The 22,659-nt window shown below is 41.8% G+C and overlaps 1 protein-coding gene across 1 annotated transcript; it reads left to right on the forward strand.

Moving 5' to 3' along the window:
• Positions 1-579: 579 nt before the first annotated feature.
• Positions 580-21,002, forward strand: IL22RA1 (interleukin 22 receptor subunit alpha 1). The gene is made up of 7 exons (XM_081334442.1): positions 580-775; positions 6,082-6,214; positions 9,266-9,447; positions 11,194-11,381; positions 12,099-12,234; positions 17,809-17,933; positions 19,814-21,002. The coding sequence occupies exons 1-7, from the start codon at positions 733-735 to the stop codon at positions 20,795-20,797; spliced, it is 1,791 nt and encodes a 596-aa protein (XP_081190568.1). The 5' UTR covers positions 580-732; the 3' UTR covers positions 20,798-21,002.
• Positions 21,003-22,659: the final 1,657 nt, after the last annotated feature.

Genomic DNA, 22,659 nt, shown 5'->3' on the forward strand with positions numbered 1-22,659 from the left:
TTTCCAGGTATCCCACAGAACGATCCTTTTTATAAAAAACCTCTTGGAACAGCAATTTAGACAATTCCATCCTTTATAAATTCAGCGGTCCTGAAATTCGAAACACTCAACTATTATTTATTGGCATCAATTCTTTTTCTTTTAAAGATGTTCCTACCTTGGGCCTGAGAATGCCGGTGCTGCAAAAAAAGAAAGGAAGAAAAATAAAAAATAAAAATCTAGCCTTAGAATGATAGTCCAGACATTCTTCCACTGACTCTGGATTATCTTAAATTTTCTTGATTCCAGCAGTCACCTAAGCAGTACTGCAGAAGTCTCAGAGACTGGGGCGTGGCGAGCGTCTTGCTTCTGCCTGTTGAGGTGCAGCTGAAAATAAATAAATAAGCTGCCAGACCAGAAAAACTGCTCTGACACCAAGGAATGGTTGCAGGAAGTTCTTCTATATCAGAAGAAACGCTTGCTTCATAAGGATGGAGCGGTTCCAGCTCCTTAGCTCATTGATCTGGCAGCAGTCTATCCTCTGGGGGAGAGACTGAAGATTAATCATATCCAAAGGTGTTTATTCTTCTGTGGGCTACATGGGAACGGAGATGCCAAGTTAATTTCTCTACCTAGTGGAAAGGAATTAATTGTCCAGCGTTGCCGGCCAGGGAGATTTGAAAACTTCTGGAGAATAACCTAGCCAATCTCAAAGGAAATTGCTTGTGTCTGGCTAATCTCATTACACTATTAATGAAGGAGCTTTTCATTTGCTGGGCCTTGTGCTCTCTAGCAGGTAAGCAATCCGCTTGAGTTTGTTTTTTCATAAATAACTTTTTTTTAAAGATCCTGGGTTTTTTGTCTCTGGGTTTTTGAAGAACTGCAGAGCAGAGCGGCACAACCTCCTGGAAATAAACTAGTGTGCGCAAGCAGGCAAGCTGAATGTCTTTCAGTATAAAAATGGTATAGGACCAGAAGACCTCCAAGGTTCCTTTTGTCTGTTATTCTGTTGAACATGAAAATAAAAGCAGTGATGGGAAATCAAACGCCTTCCCTTATGCATCCCACGAAAAGATGGAGTACAAGTACCATAAGTATATTGCTTTGTAATCTGATGTATTTTACTATTTGTATATCTACTGTATTGGTTAGCCACCTAGAGTTCTGTTATATACTGTGGATGGCGGCATAATATTTTTAACAGATAAACATCATGCGTCTCTTGGATAGGATCTGAGCCGTATCATGTTTGTTTTGATCTTGGATGTAACTGGATTTATTTCCTGCCCTTGTGAAGCAGACAGTGCCTAAATTCTGTGAAGTACCAAAACATCGCAGTCTTAGGGAGGAATTGTCCTTGGCCTGAACTTAAAGGATGCCCAACTGGTTTGGGGGGGGGAATGCAATGGGAAATAAATATTTCTTGGCAGACCACATCATAAAGTTAAGGTTACAGATATAGACTGTTCCGAAGCCTGCAATTTTATTTTGGAAGCTTTTGATTTGAATCTCAGTATGACATCAATATTCCTAGGTGCCTTTGGGCAAACACCCCACCCTTTGTTTTAGCTTTACATGGATAGTAATCTCAGCTTCAGTGGCTTCTAAAGGTTACTAGAATATGTAATATGGAAAGACATAAAATAACTTCCCATCATTTGGTCTTCGCAGTGGTGTGTTGGCCATACTAGCTGAGAACTGTGGTGCTGAAATCCAGCCCACCTACAGGATAGAAGGTTGAGGTGGGTTTTCTTCATGCAGAGAGCAAGCACAAGATTGCAGGAAAGAGCATCAGATCAGCAATGAATTCATTCCAGAGATAAATGTTAGCTTCTAGCCTTGGTGGAGCAGTGGGCTAATGCCTCCTTAAGTAACACCAGCTGCCTGCAATTAGTGCAGGTTCGCGTCCCACCAGGTTCAAGGTTGACTCAGCCTTCTATCCGTCCGAGGTAGGTAAAAGGAGGACCCAGATTGTGTTGGGGGCAATAAGCTGACTTTGTAATAATGCCTCTGGGGTGTGTGTGAAAGCCCTAATAAGCAGGCATATACATAGAATGAAGGCTATTGCTAAGCACATTGATTTGTGCTTCTTAGATTGTAAGCCGCCCTGAGTCTTTGGAGAAGGGCGGGATATAAATGGGATTAAAATAAATAAATAAATAAATAAATCACAGAATAAATGGCTAAGCATTGGAGAGTCAGTTGTGTACAGCTTGGTCATCTCTTTTTTATTTTCTTGTTTTTCCCCTTGGTTAAATGTTTTCATTATCTACGAAAGCAAACAAAAGACAATTATACTCAGAGGAGGCCTGTGTTCATATTTTCACCCAGTTATGAAACTCACCAGGTGACCCTGACCCAGGGAATATTTTATGGGAGTTAATCATTGTTAGAGTTTCCCCCCCCCAGGGAGATCAGATACCCAACCATTTCTTCTCCGTGTTTATACGCAGAACAACCATCGATTGCGAAACGGGGATTGCCCAACTCACCTAGGGAGAATCTATGGCTGAGTTTCCCATGTAGAGGGAAGTAGTATTTAAGTACAGATAGTCCCCAACTTATGACTGCCACTGAGCTTAAACATTCCCCTGTTTGGCAAGATAGTTGTTAAGTGAGTTTTGCCTCATTTTATGGCTTTTCTTGCCACAGGGGTTAAGTGAATCACTGCAATTGTTAAATTAGGAACACCATCGACTTTGCTTGCTAGAAGGTCGGAAAAAGAGATCATATGACCCGGGACACTGCAACCGTCATAAATACATGCCAGTTGCCAAGCATTTGAAGTTTGATCATGTGACCATGGGGATGCTGCAGTAGTTGTTAAGTGTGACAAATGGCCATAAGTGATGGCACAGACATTGCACAAAAGTGCAGTGGCGCTGATAAAAGTTGCACTGTTCCAGGTTAATGTCTAATCTTCCTAGCTGGCTGCTAACAAGCAAAGTCAAGGAGGGAAGCCAAATTCACTTAACAACCTCATGATTCACTTAACAATTGCAGTGACTGACTTAAAAACCATGGTTAAAAAAAGGTCACAAAATAGGACAACTGTCTTGCTTAACAGCATAAATTTTGAGCTCCGTTCTGATCAAGGACTACCAATATCTTCTCTTCATTCCTCCTGCAGTATCAATGTAATTTAATTCTTGTATGGAAAAATAATTCACAAGGGCTCTCCCCATATGGGCTGGGATGAAGGATTTAAGGTCACTATACTTCTCAGATAATGTAAGCATTGAGTTTGGGATACAGTCCAGTTCTTACATTCCATTCTAGGTCGTGCACAAATCCCAGCCTTGTTTGTTGAGTTTTACAATTCAGAGGGTAATGATCCAGTTTCTAAGCAATGCATTTCTTTGTTTGTTGATCACGGTGACTGTAAAAGACTGATATTTAACTGTCTTTCCACCCAACCATAAGAATTGACAAGGAATTGCAATTAGCTTGTTTTCTGTTTACCTCTATCCCATGGAAATTGTCCCATTATCCTGACAGTTTTCTCATGTTTTGTGTCCTATCGGTTTAATACTTTCGTTGCAATTTTTGTTTTCATGAATTTTTTCTACCTGTCACCTTTTATAACTATTTGTTGTTGTTTCCCTGAGATAGCTATGGTTCCCTCTCACTATCTTTCTGGTAAGCTGGCTGTATCAAACTTCAGGAAATATCCTATCTTAAATGTAACTAAATAAGACATTTTATCAAGAGGACCTCAAATTATCTTCAAAAGTCACAAATTGGGAACCTCCATCCTGGTAGACGTTTACTTCTTGACACTCAGGAAAGGGTAGAGGCTAAAAACCGTGCAAAGAGTTTTAGAAATAGGAATCAAACAAACACACACTTAACCTAGTTATTTATGTTCTGGTCATATGCTAACACAATGATTTGTGTTTTCCCTACATGCTAAACTCCAATGGTGCTAATCAGGTTAACCTTAAAGAAGCCTTGGGTTGGGGAGGAAGGCTTTGAGTAATGATTTCAGTAACTAGGTGTCTCTTTGATTAATGTTTCTAGTTCTTTGAAGTAACATAGGAGATTCTCTATGTGGAATGTGGATTCTAATAAGAGCTGGTTCAAAGAGATTGTGCAAAGAGTTGAACCTTAGTAACTTGCAAACTCATCATTCTTCATTGTAATCTAAAGACCAGCCCCACTTAATATGATCATTAACAAGCTCAGGCTAAGAAATTATGGGATGGCTATGAAATGTTACATGGTACATATAAAATAACTGATCTTGTTAGATCATACAGTAGATGAGTCAAATGATGCTAAACAACCCAGCATGCTTGAACCGTATATAAAGTGATTCCTTACCTCTCTAAGGAGCCCCTCACCTTGTATCCATGGGGTGCCAGTCCTCACTTACACATAAATAAAGAGGATCAGGTTCTAATTGGGCAATGGACATGAGGCTAACAAATTTTGCTGGCTACAGTTTGTCTTCTAATTGTCCTAGTTGGGTGTTCTGTACCAGCCTGCTACCGGCCCTGCAGAAAAGGCAGGGACAACCCCTTTACAAACGGCAAGAGGCTGGAATTAAGCCTGCCAAATTTATTAACATAAAACAGAGCAAAACAAGACACCAACCATGAAACAGGAGCTATGAAACAGGAACTATTCAAGCGGTTGCCTTCAGCAAACCAGCCCTCCCACGCATTCCCCTTTTATACAGTTCAGGGCGTGGCTTCTCTCTGCCTCCTTCCGAGGTGCCCCATTGCCTTCCTCTGTTTACTCCTGATTGACTGGCTCCTGTGTCGGGCGTCCTTGAACAGGGCCAGCTGTGGGTCATCTTCATCCACGCTGTCAGGCTCACACAGCTGGGTCTCCGTCGTGACCAGGTTGGAGGGGCCTGGCTGAGGGCTCTCATCAGCAAGCTCTCCAACCCCCTCAGCAAGCTCTTCAACACCCCCCTCCTCCTCTGAGTCGTCCGACCCAACTGCCGAACCCACAGGCTGACCCTGAATCACAACACTGGGCGTGTTTTGTGAAACCACCTAGTAAGAAAGGTCAAGGGATCTGGAGTTTCTTAACTTCCTCCTTAATCTGATGGCTGCTCACAATATCTTAAGAAATACAAAAAAGGAGAAAGAGCAGACATCCCAAAGGTGCTTTTCAAAAGGTACTGAACTTCCTTGGTTGTTTTTTCCCCCCATGAAAACATTTTTGCTTCTCATCCAAAAACCATCTTCAGTTCTGAAGAAGCTTCTTGGATGAGAAGCGAAAGGGGAACCACCCACCACCCCAGTCCAGTTGCCTTTTGAAAAGCACCTTTGGAGATCCATGACTTGGATGAGTGAGAGTCTCCAAAAATGAGAAGGAGATTTTAGGGGATCAGAAACCACTCCTGAAGTGAGACTTACCAGATGCCCAATTATGACAGGCTCAGATACCCAGTCTCAGATTAGGCCATCTCTCCTTCCAGCTAGAGTCCCATGGCACAACTAGAAAAATGATTGGTTTGCTCCTCATCTTCTATGGCTAAGGATTAGGCCTGGGAGACCGAGCAATTTGACTTTCTTGGAGTTCCTTAGCATTAGAAAAGGCATCTTCTAACCCAGAGGCTCCCCTTCACACAGCCTGCTTAACGGGGCTAATGGCTTGGACCTTTTGGAGGTATTTGTGCTACATGTTGAACCTTAACCTTGCCAAATGGGTCCAACATAGTTCACAAAATTCTAAACATAGTTAAAATTACACAACCACCACAGATTGGAGCCACTGGCTTCATCTTTTCCTGAGCATTTTTTGCAAACATAGTTGGAAATCCTGCTACAGTGTAGCCGGATATAGCCTGAAAATCCTTCCTTCATAAGGAAATTAAACCAATGACAAGAAAATCTCTCTCTCTCTCTCTCTCTCTCTCTGTGTTTGTGTGTGTGTGAGTGAGTGTGTGTATTACAATTTACAACTCAGTTATAATTCTTGTGGGATATTCTAAGATATGCCTTTTTTCTGTGTTTCTTGTTACAAACTCTGAGACCCGTTGTGGTAGAGTTCGGATAAGAGAAAGCAACGGTTTTCATGGAAGCAAAGAATTATAACAGAATTTTCCACCGAAGCTAATCTTGAATGCTTGTTCATGCTTCCTTTCAGGGAATTCACTGGGGAAAAGATCACCAGTCATTCAAGAAGCAACTTTTCGGTCCACAAACTTTGAAAATATCTTCACGTGGAAGATTAAAGGGGAGACACCCCCAGGCACCCTATACGATGTTCAGTATAAGACGTAAGGATGTTCTGCTTTTTCATAAAAATTGGTGTCCTGTATTGTATGAGCTAAATCCATGGATATTTCAAATAGGCTACTGTCACCAAATGAAGAAACATTAGGTTACGTGCAACTCCAATAGGAACTTTCTAAAATTAAACTCAGTCCTTACCCCTAAGTATCAACTTCAATGCATCACTCATTATCGTGAAATGTAAAGTCACATGTTAATAGTTACCGATAAACATACAATATTGCATTGTTAAGTGGATTTTTTAAAAGAGAAGAAAAAATGTATTAACATATCTAATCAGATAGGAAATTCAGGAAATTTAAACAGATTCAAATCCCCTTTCCCTATCTCATTGTTGAAAATGAAAGATCAAAATTTCCCCAAACAATCCATTGCTAAAAATCAGTAGACAATGACCTTAAAGTCTTTCTAATGATTAACTTTCCTCTTTTCTCAGGCACTGTGTCCTTGCAACACATTTGTTTCTTGAATTATGTCAATTACCCCTATTGTGTCCTGCTCTGACTTACAATTCACTAAATCCTAAACTAATCAAATTGTGGGGAGTTCACACAACATACTAAAACCCACATATATCCACACATATAGAGTTAAGACTATCCCAGTTGAGGATGCTGTGCAAATGCAATGCAAAAGTTGCAACTGTCTTGACTGAGGCTGTTATCTGTTCCCTGTCAGGGTCTTCACCAGTTCTAACATGATGGGGAAACTGCTAAGGAATGCATGCATCCAATTTGACCTCAGCTCTGAATTCAAATCCAACCCTACGAGGAGTGGGCCAAAGATATCCATTAAAATTCCACTTCTACAAACAAAGAGATTATAGTCAACCCACACATTTTCCAGCAAAAGTGAAGTGGCCAAATTATTAACTTTCTTTTGAAATCGAAAGAAGCTTATCTGCTTCTTTATATGGCATAGGGTCTCCTGCATGAGCAAGGGGTTGGACTAGAAGGCTTCCAAAGTCTCTTCCAACTTTGTTATTCTATTAGTCTGTTGCTCTAGTATTCTGCCATTCTGTTATTCTGCTTGACAGGTTCTGAAATGACAGTTTTTGCTTAGAAGTAGACGCGGTGGCTCAGTGGGTTAGGACGCTGAGCTTGTCGATCAGAAGGTCGGCAGTTTGGCAGGTTGAATCCCGAGTGCCGCGTAACAGAGTGAGCGCCTGTTACTCGTCCCAGCTTCTGCCAACCTAGCAGTTTGAAAGCACGTAAAAAATGCAAGTAGAAAAATAGGGACCACTGCGGTGGGAAGATAACAGCGTTCCGTGCGCCTTTGGCGTCCAGTCATGCCGGCCACATGACCACGGAGAGGTCCTCAGACAAGCGCTGGCTCTTCGGCTTTGAAACGGAGATGAGCACCGGCCCCTAGAGTCAGAAACGACTAGCACGCATGTGTGGGGGAACCTTTACCTTTAACTTTAGAGGCCATAAATAACTTCTACTTCTGCTGAAAGCAGTTGAAGTTATACTTTTCTTTGGCTTCGAATTCTGTGATTTGAACCCTGGCTTGTATCCTTGAGAAGCTATAAGGCAGCGGTCCCCAACACCCAGCCCATGGACCAATACCGGTCTTTGGCCTGTTAGGAACCAGGCTGCACAGCTGGAGGTGAGCGACAGGTGAACAAAACTGCATGCGAGGGATGTAGGTTGCACGCTTCTCCTTCCCCACCCGCCCAATCCATGGAAAAATTGTCTTCCACGAAACCTATCCCTGTTGCCAAAAGGTTTGGGAACTGCTGCTATAAGGGGACAGCAGTGTGGTCTAAAAGTAACCTCTGCCATCCATGGGCTTCCCTTATTCAGTGAGTATACCTAATACTCTAAGTGTATATACTTTATTTTAATTCCAAAGCAAATATTGTAACTGATTCCTTTCATAGCAACCACTGACCTTTTGGGCTAAGAACAGTTAGTTCTGCCCTATGATAAAAAGTTCAAATTTTGTTTGCCCTGTTGGGACTCTCCTCTAGATATACATTCTTTATTAATCCCCATAAAGGAGAATATTTGTAGCTCTGGGTTGAACTGAGAGGGTGTTCTCTGAACTTGGTTGTTTTCTTGCAGATGTTTCATTACTCAAACTGGGTAACATTATATGTGCTAATATCATCACCCCTCATTATTAACCCCCACCAAAGGGGGGGATAATTTGAACCTCAGTTATTCAAAATTTACTGCTCTCTAAATGGCACAGTGCAGTTCACCAATTAAACACAGCCCAAAGTCCTTTACAGTTGCATGGTTATTATATTTTTTAATTGATGATGATGATGATAAATTATCTTAGGGAAAGGGATGTATAAAGCATGCCTATATGTGGAGCCCTTGGTACTGTCTACAACTTGTCTTGCACAGGGAAATGGTATAGGTCCAAAATCTATGACTCACTGGGACATTTCCAGATTATAAGCCTGCCTCACTCATTCTGCAATAAAACCATAGTCCAATGTTCCCCAACCTTGGCAATTTTAAGATATGTGGACTTCAATTCCCAGAATGCTGGCTGTGGAATTTGGAGAGTTGAAGTCCACATATCTCAAAGTTGCCAAGGTTGTGAAATGCTGCCACGTCCAAAATGAACAAAAATGTTAATTCATTACAAAGGATGGGAGAAGAAGCATATTTACCTGTTCATCCAAGATGGCTAGCTACAGAAAGAGAGACAGACACATGCACACACAAAACTAACCAAGAAATTAGTTTGGTGTGAATGTACGTGTGTTGAGTGAACTCATCCAGAAAATAAATCTTGTAACCTATTAAACTGATTATACGCATGCAAATTTAAAAATAAGTTATACCTTCCACAAGATGTGGTGAGGTGATGGTGACATTTATGGGTCAAGCCACCAAGGGGTTGCACCTTCTGGCCCATGGTTCAGTTTTGGTAAATGCAGGATTGAGAGTCACCTACCTTGACCCATACCTACTTTGTCTTTTAATCATCTTGGATGCCATCTCTCTTGATTCCTGGTCTACACCTGTATAGCATACGCAAAGCCTGTTGTGAGTCATTGTCTGGTCTGATCACAGGTATGGTGACCTGACCTGGCAGAGTAAACCCGAGTGCCAAAATACCACCCAGAACGTCTGCAATCTCACTCATGAGACTGAGAATTTCACCGAACGCTATCATGCCCAAGTGAGGGCTCTGGTTCCCAATTGTTGCGTCTCCGATTGGGCCACATCCTCAAGATTCTGTCCTCGTGACGACAGTAAGTGCTTCTTGTGAACCGTGCTGTAAACAGGGTGAATTCTGGATCTCCAGCGTGTTTGTTCATGACATGGGGCTTGCTAAGAGTGCCATCCTCTCCTCCAAAGGACACCTCCCAGCAAACCCCTCCAGGACAGGCAGAATTGATCTTTTTTTCTGAGTCAGTTTCCATCTGTCAAGTAGCTGTTTATTGCTTTCATTTTAACTTTTTTTATTACCCCCCCCCCCGTGATACCTTTGTTTTATTGATCAGCTAGGGTGGATTTTAATGCTGGAAATTGCCAGCCGATTTGAATTTTCTCCAAAAGACGGGGGCACCATTTGGATAAGCGAAGGTATCAATAAACATAATGAACAATACAAGAAACAAAAAGGAAAGTTTGTGTAAACAAGGACAGGACTGTCCATTGGCTCTGGGTATTTAACTGAAGTAATTCATGGGTAGGAAAAGGGGATTTGTTTCATTACATGTTGTGATCCTCTTGCATTTTGCCTTTATTGAGGAAGAATAATTTGGGGGGGGGGGGAAATCCAGATAGGAATTACAGCACATTAGGCTCCCAGAGACTTGCTGAGGACTTCTGAAATGTTTTGAAGCTCTGCTAATTGTTCACTAATTTCTTTACTATCTGCCATAAGGTAGACCTTCTTTGGCCTCAATGAATAAAAGAGAAGCACGTTGCAGTAATACTTAACACAATCAGTTATAAACCCAGCAGCTGCATTCTCACAACAGGCTAAGTTCAGTTTTTGCTTGGCCCAGGGGTAGGCAACCTTGGTTCTTTTATGACTCATGGACTTCAACTCCCAGAATTCCTGAGCCAGCCAGTCCATGAGTCATAAAAGAGCCAAGGTTGCCTACCCCTGGCTTAGCTTATCCTGCTGGGTGAACTCAGGTCATTTAAGTTATGCTTCAATACATTGGGTGATTCAAGAGTGTGATGGCTGGTTTAGTGGGCTGTGTGAATGGAGCCATCTTCTGGGTTGCCCCAATGAACCATGATGAACCTTAAATGTAAAGGCTGAAGTGATGGGGGGGGGAAATTAGCAATGTTTTGAGTAGTACATGGAACCCTTGTGAAAACACAGAATAAATGGCTTCCAATCTCAAAAATGGAAAAGAATGACTAGACAGACAGAAGGATGAACAGGCAGGCAGGCAGGCAGATAGACAGATGTGATTCACTGGATGTTTGACATTTAAATTAAGTTTAGAATACGGTCCACAAATGTTACCTCCAGTGATGTACAGGAGGGGGTTGCCAGAAAAGTCAAAATGGTGATCATGCAATGAAATCCCCTCTTTTTGTGTATGTGCTGACTGCACACATACATGCAAAGGGGCAAGGCTTCAATTTTGTGCTGCAACCACTCCTTGACTTCTTTTTATCACTCCCTGTAGATGCTACTGATTACCAGTAGAACTAATCTTGTGAAGGATACTCTGTAAACAACATTTGTAGGTCACAGTTGAATTGTGGGTTACTTAGTGTTCTTTGATGTTGTTGGTTTTTCTTGCAGATGTTTCATGACCCAACTAAGTTACCTCTTCAGTGCTAGAAAGGAATGGGGTTTGCTCTCTGTTAACCCTACTTCCTTCTAGCACTGAAGAGGTTACCTAGGTGGGTCATAAAATGTCTGCAAGAAAACAACTAATCTCAGACACTTGACTACATTTATCATTAGTCTGAAACTAATCCCCCCCTTTCTTTCTTTTTTTCTTCCTTCTTTTTCTTTCTTTTTTTAGCTCATATTGAGAATATTGACGTAAAATATACACCCAGCGTTCAGTCCATCAAGTTTGTTATTCATCCTCCTTACACACCTTTGAAGGATGATAATGACTCCCTTCTGACTGTAGTGGACATTTTCAATCAACTTGATATTGAGTTCCACTATGAAATAACTATGTTCTGCGCAAAGACCCAACTGAAGGTAAGAAAGGGGACCCATGAATGACCATTGGCTTACCTTAATGGCACATGCAGTTGATACAATAAATGTAAATTATTACAGTCAAAGACTAGCATGTACAATAAGCCTAAAAAGGAATTGGATCATGTATGGATGTCCTCAGAGCGTAAAAATGTCAAGATGAGGACTACAGCTATTGTCTGTTTGTTTGTCATGTTTCTTAACCACCCATCTCCCTCAGAGAGGGCCTCTGGGTGGTATACAGTATAATCAATAAAATTAACATTAAAATCAGGCTAATTTAAGATGAAAATTTTAAAAATTATAAAAATAACATTATAATTGAAGCCCAACCCTTCTTTTACAATGCATATACCAGGGGTATGGAGTATGCAGGGGGAAATTGGCGGCTTAGGAAAAACAGGATCAGAGGAAGGGGAGAGGTTAAAGAAGATGGGATTTGAGGTTATAGGCTGGATCAGGGAGCTCTACCACTAGAATAAGCGCCCCCCAAATTATCCAAAGTAATCCACTACTACATACACGCTCTCCATAAATTCTCTGTTGTGTGGACTTTGAGTTGATTTTGGAAACTGATTCTCTCTCTCTCTCTCTCTCTCTCTCTCTCTCTCTCTCTCTCTCTCTCTCTCTCTCTCTCTCTCCCTCCCTCCCTCCCTCCCTCCCTCTCTCTCTCTCTCTCTCTCTCTCTCTCTCTCTCTCTCTCTCCTCTCGATTTAGTGGAAAAAAACTGTAAATAGTGAAGAATTTAACATCGATGACTTGGATCCTGACACAGAATATAATGGAACGATATACATCCGATATTCTGACAAAGTCAGCAAGTCCTGCATGTTTCGAGTACGGACGTTATCAGGTGTGGTTCTGATGCCCAATTTGATTCTGCACACAGCTGTTTTCTTTTCATGAACCAGAAATATTTCTTTAAAAGTTCAAGCGTTCTGCATCATACTGCATGAAATACGTCGTCTCATACATAATTGAATTTTATTCATAATATTACTCATCACGTGTGTTGCATGTTTTTAAAATGGTTCACTGCTTTCGTGTTTTATATTCTGATACACATTTTATATGCTGTTTTTGTGAGGTTTTATGCATTAATCCCCCTTCATGGATTACTGCCTTGTCGTGGCGAAGGGGCTTGCGTAATTCAATGAGGCTATGAGCTATGCCGTGCAGGGCCACCCAAGACGGACAGGTCATAGCAGAGAGTTCTGACAAAACGTGATCCACTGGAGAAGGAAATGGCAACCCACTCCAGTATCTTTGCCATGAAAACCCTATGGACAGTACCAAAAGGCAAAACGATATGACACTGGAAGATGAGCCCCTCAGGTCGGAAGGTGTCCAATATGCTACTGGGGAAGAGCAGAGGGCTAGTACTAGTAGTGCCAGAAAGAATGAAGCGACTGGGCCAAAGCCGAAAGGACGCTCAGCTGTGGATATGTCTGGTGGTGAAAGGAAAGTCCGATGCTGTAAAGATTTTTTCTCCATAGGAATCTGGAATGTAAGATCCATGAATCAAGGAAAGCTGGACGTGGTCAAACAAGAGATGACAAGACTAAACATCGACATCTTAGGAATCAGCGAACTAAAATGGACAGGAATGGGTGAATTTAATTCAGATGACCATCAGGTATACTACTGCAGGCAAGAATCCCTTAGAAGAAATGGAGTAGCCTTCATAGTCAATAAAAGAGTAGGAAAAGCAATACTGGGATACAATTCCCAAAATGACAGAATGATCTCAGTTCGAATCCAAGGCAAACCATTCAATATCACAGTAGTCCAAGTCTATGCCCCAACCACCGGTGCTGAAGAGGATGAAATTGACTGGTTCTATGAAGCCCTACAGCACCTTATAGAACTAACACCAAAAAATGATGTCCTTATCATCATGGGAGATTGGAATGCTAAAGTAGGAAGCCAAAAGATAACTGGAATAACAGGCAAGTTTGGCCTTGGAGTACAAAATGAAGCAGGGCACAGGTTGATAGAATTTTGTCAAGAGAATACGATGGTCATAGCAAACACTCTTTTCCAACAACCCAAGAGACGGCTCTACACATGGACATCACCAGACGGTCAACACAGAAATCAGATTGACTATATGCTCTGCAGCCAAAGATGGAGAAGCTCTATACAGTCAGTAAAAACAAGACCAGGAGCTGACTGTGGCTCAGACCATGAGCTTCTCGTTGCAAAGTTTAGGCTTAAACTGAAGAAAGTAGGGAAAAGCACTAGGCCACTCAGGTATGAATTAAATCATATCCCTGTTGAATATACAGTAGAGGTGACAAATAGATTTAAGGAATTAGATCTGATAGACAGAGTGCCTGAAGAACTATGGACAGAGGTTCGCAACATTGTACAAGAGGTAGCAACTAAAACCATTCCAAAGAAAAAGAAATGCAAGAAAGCAAAATGGCTGTCTGAGGAAGCTTTGCAAATAGCTGAGGAAAGGAGGGAAGCGAAAGGCAAGGGAGAAAAACATAGATATGCCCAATTAAATGCAGAATTCCAAAGAATAGCTAGAAGAGATAAGAATGCCTTCTTAAATGAACAGTGCAAAGAAATAGAAGAAAACAATAGAATAGGGAGGACCAGAGATCTCTTCAAGAAAATTGGAGAGATGAAGGGAACGTTTCATGCAAAAATGGGCATGATAAAGGACCAAAATGGCAGGGACCTAACAGAGGCAGAAGAGATTAAGAAGAGGTGGAAAAATTACACGGAAGAACTATACAAGAATGAGCTTAACATCCCTGATAAACACGATGAGGTGGTCACTGACCTCGAGCCAGACATCCTAGAATGTGAAGTGAAGTGGGCCTTAGAAAAGCTGAGCAACAACAAAGCTAGTGGAGGTGACAGTATTCCAGCTGAGCTATTCAAAATCTTAAAAGACAATGCAGTAAAAGTGCTACACTCAATTTGCCAGCAAATTTGGAAAACTCAGCAGTGGCCACAGGATTGGAAAAGATCAGTTTACATTCCAATTCCAAAGAAAGGCAGTGCCAAAGAATGTTCAAACTATCACACCATTGCACTCATTTCACATGCTAGTAAAGTTATGCTTAAAATCCTACAAGCTAGACTTCAGCAGTATGTGGATCGAGAACTAACAGAAGTACAGGCAGGATTCTGAAGAGGCAGAGGAACTAGAGATCAAATAGCCAACATACGCTGGATCATGGAGAAAGCTAGGGAGTTCCAGAAAAACATCTACTTCTGCTTCATTGACTATGCCAAAGCCTTTGATTGTGTGGATCACAACAAACTGTGGCAAGTTCTTAAAGAGATGGGAGTACCAGACCATCTTATTTGTCTCTTGAGAAACCTATATGCGGGTCAAGAAGCAACAGTGAGAACTGGACACGGAACCACTGATTGGTTCAAAATTGGGAAAGGAGTCCGGCAAGGCTGTATACTGTCACCTTCCCTATTTAACTTATATGCAGAGCACATCATGAGAAAGGCAGGGCTAGATGAATCAAAAGTTGGAATTAAGATTGCCGGGAGAAATATTAACAACCTAAGATATGCAGATGATTCCACTCTAATGGCAGAAAGTGAAGAGGAACTAACGAGCCTCTTGTTGCAGGTGAAGAAGGAGAGTGCAAAAGTTGGGTTGAAACTTAACATTAAGAAAACCAAGATCATGGCAACTGGCCCTCTCAGTTCCTGGCAAATAGATGGGGAATAAATGGAGGTAGTGACAGATTTTATTTTCCTGGGCTCCAAGATCACTGCAGATGGGGACTGTAGCCAAGAAATTAAAAGACGCTTGCTCCTGGGGAGGAAAGCCATGGCAAATCTAGACAGCACACTAAAAAGCAGAGACATCACCCTGCCAACAAAAGTGCGTATAGTCAAGGCTATGGTCTTCCCAGTTGCAATGTATGGCAGTGAAAGTTGGACCATAAGAAAGGCTGAGCGCCAAAGAATTAAGGCCTTTGAATTATGGTGCTGGAGAAGACTCCTGTGAGTCCCTTGGACTGCAAGGCGATCAAACCGGTCAGTCCTAGAGGAGATCAACCCTGACTGCTCTTTAGAAGGCCAGATCCTGAAGTTGAAACTCAAATACTTTGGCCACCTAATGAGAAGGAAGGACTCACTGGAGAAGAGCCTAATGCTGGGAAAGATTGAGGGCAAGAGAAGAAGGGGACGACAGAGAATGAGGTGGCTGGATGGAGTCACTGAAGCAGTAGGCGTGAGCTTAAATGGACTCCAGAAGATGGTGGAGGACAGGAAGGCCTGGAGGAACGTTGTCCATAGGGTCGCGATGGGTCGGACACGACTTCGCAGCTAACAACAACAAAATGCATTAATCCTTTATTCTATGACGCCATATGAAATAAATAAATAAAACAGTTCAAGCAGGTGATGTCCTCATATAGTTCTGCCTTTATCTTTAGCATAACAAAACGGATAAATGGGGCTCTCTGGGGCAGCGGTGGGATTCAGCCGGTTCGCACCACTTTGGCAGAACCGGTAGCTAATTTTTTGTTGCCCAGGCCCAGAATGGACTTCCAGAAGCAGCATCCACACAGAGAACCGGTTGTTCACCTATTTGAATCCCACCACTGCTCAGGGGGCTTTTTAACTTAATTCTGAGAACATTATAGGTAATTATTCCTCTATTGTTGGGATACTAAATTCATGATTATGATGCTTTGGGGTTTTATTATATTTTTAGTATATTATTGTGGACAATTTATTCATGTAAACTGTTGATGGTCATAAGATTGCAGTGATCTAAAAACCTAATAAATATATAAAAATAAAAAGCCAAACAACAAACTTTTAAAATTCATAAGTGTTACCTGTTTTCTTTTCCTATCTCTATCCTCTTTGGAACTAGGAGAAATCTTTAAAGTTTTAATTTCATCCTTTTTATTGACTCCTTTGTTTGGTTTCCATATTTTAATTTATGGATGGATGGATGGATGGATGGATGGATGGATAGATAGATAGATAGATAGATAGATAGATAGATAGATAGATAGATAGGTAGGTAGGTAGGTAGGTAGGTAGGTAGGTAGGTAGGTAGGTAGGCAGGCAGGCAGGCAGGCAGACAGACAGACAGACAGACAGACAGATAACCTTTATTGTCATTTTTCACTGTGGCACAATGAAATTTAGTTGCTTGCTCTCAAAGTGTAAACATACATAACACACATTAAAACATACTATACACAGCATATGTATAGACCTACACCCTTACATATAAGTAAGATATAAATATTAATCACTGTCCATCTTGAATACCGTATTGTATTGGATACAATACAAATTAAGCCCTTTAATAGGTATCATAGTTTTAAACTGGGTCTTTTTAATTTAATTTCATCAGACAGAATAGCAGAACATTTAACTCAGTGGGTTAGGACGCTGAGCTTGTCGATCAGAAGGTCGGCAGTTTGGCGGGTCGAATCCCGAGTGCCGCGTAGCAGAGTGAGCACCTGTTACTCGTCCCAGCTTCTGCTAACCTAGCAGTTCGAAAGCACGTAAAAATGCAAGTAGAAAAATAGGGACCACTATGGTGGGAAGGTAACAGCGTTACGTGCGCCTTTGGCGTCTAGTCATGCCGGCCACATGACCACGGAGACGTCCTCAGACAAGCGCTGGCTCTTCGGCTTTGAAACGGAGATGAGCACCGGCCCCTAGAGTCGGAAACAACTAGCACGAATGTGCGGGGGAACCTTTACCTTTACCTTTACAAACTAACACTTTTGAAAAAATAAGCTGCGCCAGCTATTAAGATGTTTCTCGAGGACTGAAATGTGGCTGGTCATATAACATGCTAACATTTAAATCTGGATTAGCAAACAGAATTTTTCTGTTGTGTATACACGCCCCTAACCTGGTTTAGTTTTGCTTGCCATGCTAGACCCAACCTCAAAACGAAACCATGGCTCATTTTTTTCAACAAGTGACCATTTGCAGCAATAATCCATTGAGTTATAATCCTATTTTCTAATCATGATCTGCCATTATATCTGAATAAAAATCATGTTTTACTTGTAGCAGTTCTTTTTTGCTGTTGTTTTTGTTTGTCCCCCTCCATTTGTAGGAGGTATTGGCGGGATTAAAAATGAAACAAGTAGGAATGAGGTGAACAAACTAGAATTATTTGATTTCCCTGTAAGAGTGACTCTCAGTTATATAAATCTAGATTAGAGGTTATGCCTCCACGTAGCCTTTTTTTTGGCCAATCTTTGGTTGATTTTTATTTTTGTTCTCTTTCCCATATAATTAGGCATGTTTTGATAACTCAAAAGAACGAAATTATTGGTTCCTTTAAATACAGATAGAAAGATGGTTATTATCAGCCCTGCCCTAGACGTTTTGGACAATTCAGGAATTTTTTTTTCTTCTGCATGTCTCCAAACTAATTAATTAATTTGTTGTCTTCTGTCCATAGATAACACCTGGCTGCCATATTTGTTTGGAATGTTTATATTTATAATCATATTTACCTTTGGAGCTGTATTTTACTTTATGTATAAGTATGTTAAACAGTACACCATTCAGCAGCCCACATCTCTGGTATGTAATTTTCAATTACTATAAAAGTCTTCATTATTTTTTCATCTGCCTTTTTTCATCTACGCTATTTTTGTAAATAATTCAAGGTGGTGAACATATCTAATACTCCTTCCGCCTTCTATTTTCTGCAAAACAACCTTGTGAGATGGGGTTGGGCAGAGAGAGAGAGAGAGAGAATCGTGACCCAAAGATACCCAGTCGGTTTTTCATGCCTAAGGCGGAACTAAAACTCACTGTCTCCTGGTGATTCACCCAAAGTCACCCAGTCGATTTTCATGCCTAAGGCAGGACTACAACTCACAATCTCCTGTGATTGGCCCAAAGCCATCCAACTGGTTTTAAGGCAGGACTAGAATAGTCTTCTGGTTTCTAACCTGATGCCTTAATCACTAGACCAAGCTGGCTCATAAATTATGATTTATTTATTTTTATCCCATTTATATCCCACCCTTCTCCGAAGACTCAGGGCGGCTTACAATCTAAAGCACAAATCAATGTGCTTAGCAATAGCCTTCATTCTATGTATATATGCCTGCTTATTAGGGCTTTCGCCCCGCCCCCAGCGGCATTTTTACAAAGTCAGCTTATTGCCCCCAACAATCTGGGTCCTCATTTTACCTACCTCGGAAAGGATGAAAGGCTGAGTCAACCTTGAGCCTGGTGGGACTCGAACCTGCACTAATTGCAGGCAGCTGGTGTTACTTAAGGAGGCATTAGCTCACTGCTCCACCAAGGCTCTTTATTTATTTATGATCTCAATATATATCTCATTTATCAATATTGTTTGGAAAAGATCAAAACCGGAATTCTATTTCTTCTCTGCTCCTCTAAAGTCCATTACAATGAAACAAAACCTCTGTCTTGAGCATAAGTGTCTCCATTTGGAGACAGAAACCAGATAAACTTCATTTGGTTCAGAAGAATAGGTTCAACATATTCAAGTCACATTTCATATGCAGCAGTCACTGTAATAAAACTCCAAAATTCTTGGTGTTCTATGTTCCTATGTAATTGGTCTGGGAGAAGTCCGATAGGACTGTAAAATGAGGGCAATGACAGAGCATCATGTATCCTTAGTGAATGCAAACCTTAAGACGACATTCCCTTATCTCAACTTTGATAGAGTCACAGTGACATAATCTCTTACAATATGGAATTTTTCTTTGATTCTGAATACCGCTGCCTTAAGCACGGCTTGCCAGTATGAATTCTGTTCTGTAATTGGCAGATGTTGTACGATAAAGTCTGAATTTAATCGGGTACTTGGGGAGAGGGGATGTCTGTTAAATCCAAATGTCCACTAAATCCAGAGTTATATCATTTGCATTAATTTACATCATTTGGATAGTGAGATAATTGATGTAAAAAGTGTGGAGAAATTTGAAGTAAGATTTTATGGACAAACTCTTGATTTAATGGACATAAGTCTGTTAAATGTGGCTAAAGTCTGAACAATAAAAATTGTCCATTGTCTGTTAAAAATGGTTAAACCAAAATTTTATTGCATTGAATGGATTACCACCAGATTCAGTGAAAAATTAATTATATTCAAATTAAAGTAATCTGATGATCTAGTTAATTTGTGATCTATGATTCTGGCACCTTCTAATGCAGTGTTTCTCAACCTTGGCAGCTTGAAAATGTGTGGACTTGAAGTCCACATATCATCAAGCTGCCAAGGTTCAAAAACACTGGTCTAAGGTTATAAGTGTTCCTGAAGAAAGTACATGTAACTGGAACTTAGTTTTGAATTTATCAATATATAATAATGAAATTGAAGAGGGATAAGTTAACTTTTAATCAATAATCTAAATTTTAAACTGCACATTTTTTACAAGGCTCTGAACTAGCAGCTAATACTGAATTTTCTTCCTTGATAGGATTTCAAAGGCATTTCTCGTTTCCAACCTCTCATATTAAATGTGGAGCGTGGCCTGAGCCCTTATGATTTATCCAAGATTATCCAACCAGGGGTATGTTCAAATGAGATTAGCCATTACATCCAGGGTGTGCCAGAGAACCAAAAATTATTCAAACCAACAGCGACATCTTGCCAGCAACAATCCAAAATGCCGCCATTCCAGCCTCTTGCCCAACCCTTGAATGGTCTTTCAGTTGGATATGCCCCACAAGTGATCAAGAACAGCCATCTGCATATCCTAGGGGACAATCCTTCCACATTAACGTATGGATTATGCGTTGAAGGAGCCAACCACAAGGCAAACCAAGGAATTAAGCGTAATTCTTTAATAAGCAATAGACACTATAAAACCCAGAAACCAGAAAGGACTAACAAAGAGTTGCAGGAGACCACAACTCCACAGGAGGAAGGGTTGGGAGTAGAAACCAGCCCCCATATTCAACATCTCCCACTTCAGGAAGACTCAAAAGGTCCACCACAAGAATCTCCGAGACTTCTGGGAGAATGGAGACCTATCACTGTGGACAGAAGCGGAGGAAGCTACAGAAAGCAGGCAGAGGTTCTACCTCCCAGCTCAGAAGTCGGCCAAAATGCTATCTTGGATGGAGGTGATTCTCTACTGTTAACTGTCTCCCCACCACCCTTATTTGCACACTCTTCTTGCAACAACCTCCCTCAGGATCACAGCACAGGGCAACCGCCAGCCTTCAGCCTCTCAGCCTGGACTGATAATTTCTTGCCTTCCAACTCATTTGGATTCCAAATCACAGACTGTGTAGCTCAAGAAAGCTGGGGATTAAAAAATAAGCCTCAGACTTCAGATATTCCCCCAAATATCCTGGGCACTCATCGGGTCAATGGACCTTTCCCCAGTTTGTTCAGGGACTTGGAGCTGAAGCTCCAGTGGGATGGCAGCCCAGAGGAAGATGCAGCAACTTCTTAAGACGTGCAAAAGTTTTGGGAATCTCTTCCTACAAAATGAAGTGGAAAGCTGATACTCTTTTTTCAAATGCACCCTGACTGCTCTCTGTGGGCTGCATGTCTCTGTCTTTAAAAAGAGGGACATTTTTGAAAACTGCATTCCACATTTATATTTATACTGGCTAGGTGGAAATGTGAAAATAGAATGAAATAAATATTAGTCTATGTTTGACGCGTAATCAGATAGCATCCTTTTACAGCTGTGGAATACACTTTTTGGGGAAAAAATATATACATAAATCCTCTAAAGCAGCGGCCCCCAACCTTTTGGGCACCAGGGATCAGTTCCGTGGGGAGACATTTTTTCTGTGGGCCAGAGGGGGGGGGGCTGGTTTCATTTGCTGCCTGCATCCCACAGATGGGGCTTCGATTGTTTGCGTGGACCAGTTGCTGTCATGCTACAGACCAGTGCACAGTCCACAGACCAGGGGTTGGGGACCGCTGCTCTAAATACCGCAGGGGATATGTCAGCGATAAGTTGGTGTTGCTGGAGAGGACTGTCTATAAGTTTTAGTTTAGCTTTATTTTGTTTGTATTACTCCATCTTTTAAGAAATTACGGCATCTGATTTTAGCAGTGCCAAATCTTGGGAGCTGGTTGCTGAGCGCTTGAAATACAGCCATGTGACCATGGAGGGGGTGGGTGGGCCATCAGACCTTCAGAACTGGTCACAAGTACCTTTTGGGGAGTCTGTTGTAACTTTGAGGAATCACTAAGCAACCAGTCGTAAGTCAAAAACGACCTGGAAATTGCCCTCTGTTTCCGTGCCTGTCGTGCATGGGGCTTCCTTAACTCGTCATGCCAGCAACTGCAATTATAACCCCTCGAAAATTGGGATGAGTGAGGATCCCTTCCCTAGGAGCATGGACAATCTCTTCAAGATCTGGTAGTGATGCCCTGTCAATGCAGGAGCGGCATCCACTGCTCTGCAATGGCATTTCCCTGACTACAGATACACCTCTGATGCAGTGGCGTAGCGTGGGGGGTGCAGGGGGGGCCGGCCACACCGGGCGCAACATCTGGGGGGGCGCTCGCACTCGCATCTCTCTGCCCCTGCCTGGCTCACTCACTCTCTCTCACTGCAGTGCTGGCTGTGCGAATCCGATCCGAGCCGCCGGGTTAGGGGGCGCAAATTACTTGCCTTGCCCCGGGTGCTGACAACCCACGCTATGCCACTGCTCTGATGCTGTCAGCCTTGTGAGGTAGTCCAGACAAAAAGGCACGCTCAGAAGGACTAGTTCTTACTTTATTGTAGGTTACACTAGCATAATCTGGTGAGACAGAAAGTACGTCTCTCTCTGTCAGGCTGTAAAAGCCAAGAAAGATACACTGAGGTTCTTCCAAGCAGCCTCTTTTAATGTCCCTCACCCACAAATAGAAATGTTGCCGAGCTAAAGCAGATGACTTGTACCAGGAAACATATACCGGTACTCTGGGAACTATTAGGGAGGAGCTGTCTTAACTCTCTTTCTCCCAGCAAACTATCTAAGCTTTCTGGTGTTTTGCTCCTCTGGAATGCAGCCCCTCCCTACTGAGAATCCAGAATACATTCCACCACACTCTTCCCACCCACGCACCCCTCTCGCTTTTACAGTGCAAGAAGCCAGAAAGATGTTTGCTCCTTCTGAGATGTTTGCCATGGCCCCATTCCTTCTAGGGGTTCAGCCATCTCTTATCTGATCGCTGCCAAATCTGCCGCTCTTCCTCCTATCTCCCAAAATCATTCCCACGTACCATTAAAGATTTGGGTTGATTTGGCAAGTTCCTGCAACTAACTCATATAATCTATAGAGGGGGTGCTCATTTCAAACGAGTCCTGGGATT

Source organism: Vipera berus (genome assembly GCF_964194415.1).
Source record: "Vipera berus genome assembly, chromosome: 9".
NCBI lineage: Eukaryota > Metazoa > Chordata > Lepidosauria > Squamata > Viperidae > Vipera > Vipera berus.

Coding starts and splice junctions, on each gene's coding strand:
- IL22RA1 (XM_081334442.1), top strand. CDS start 733: ATGAAGGAGCTTTTCATTTGCTGGGCCTTGTGCTCTCTAGCAG. Junction 11,382..12,098: donor GCGCAAAGACCCAACTGAAG/GTAAGAAAGGGG, acceptor CTCTCGATTTAG/TGGAAAAAAACTGTAAATAG. Junction 17,934..19,813: donor TTCAGCAGCCCACATCTCTG/GTATGTAATTTT, acceptor CTTCCTTGATAG/GATTTCAAAGGCATTTCTCG.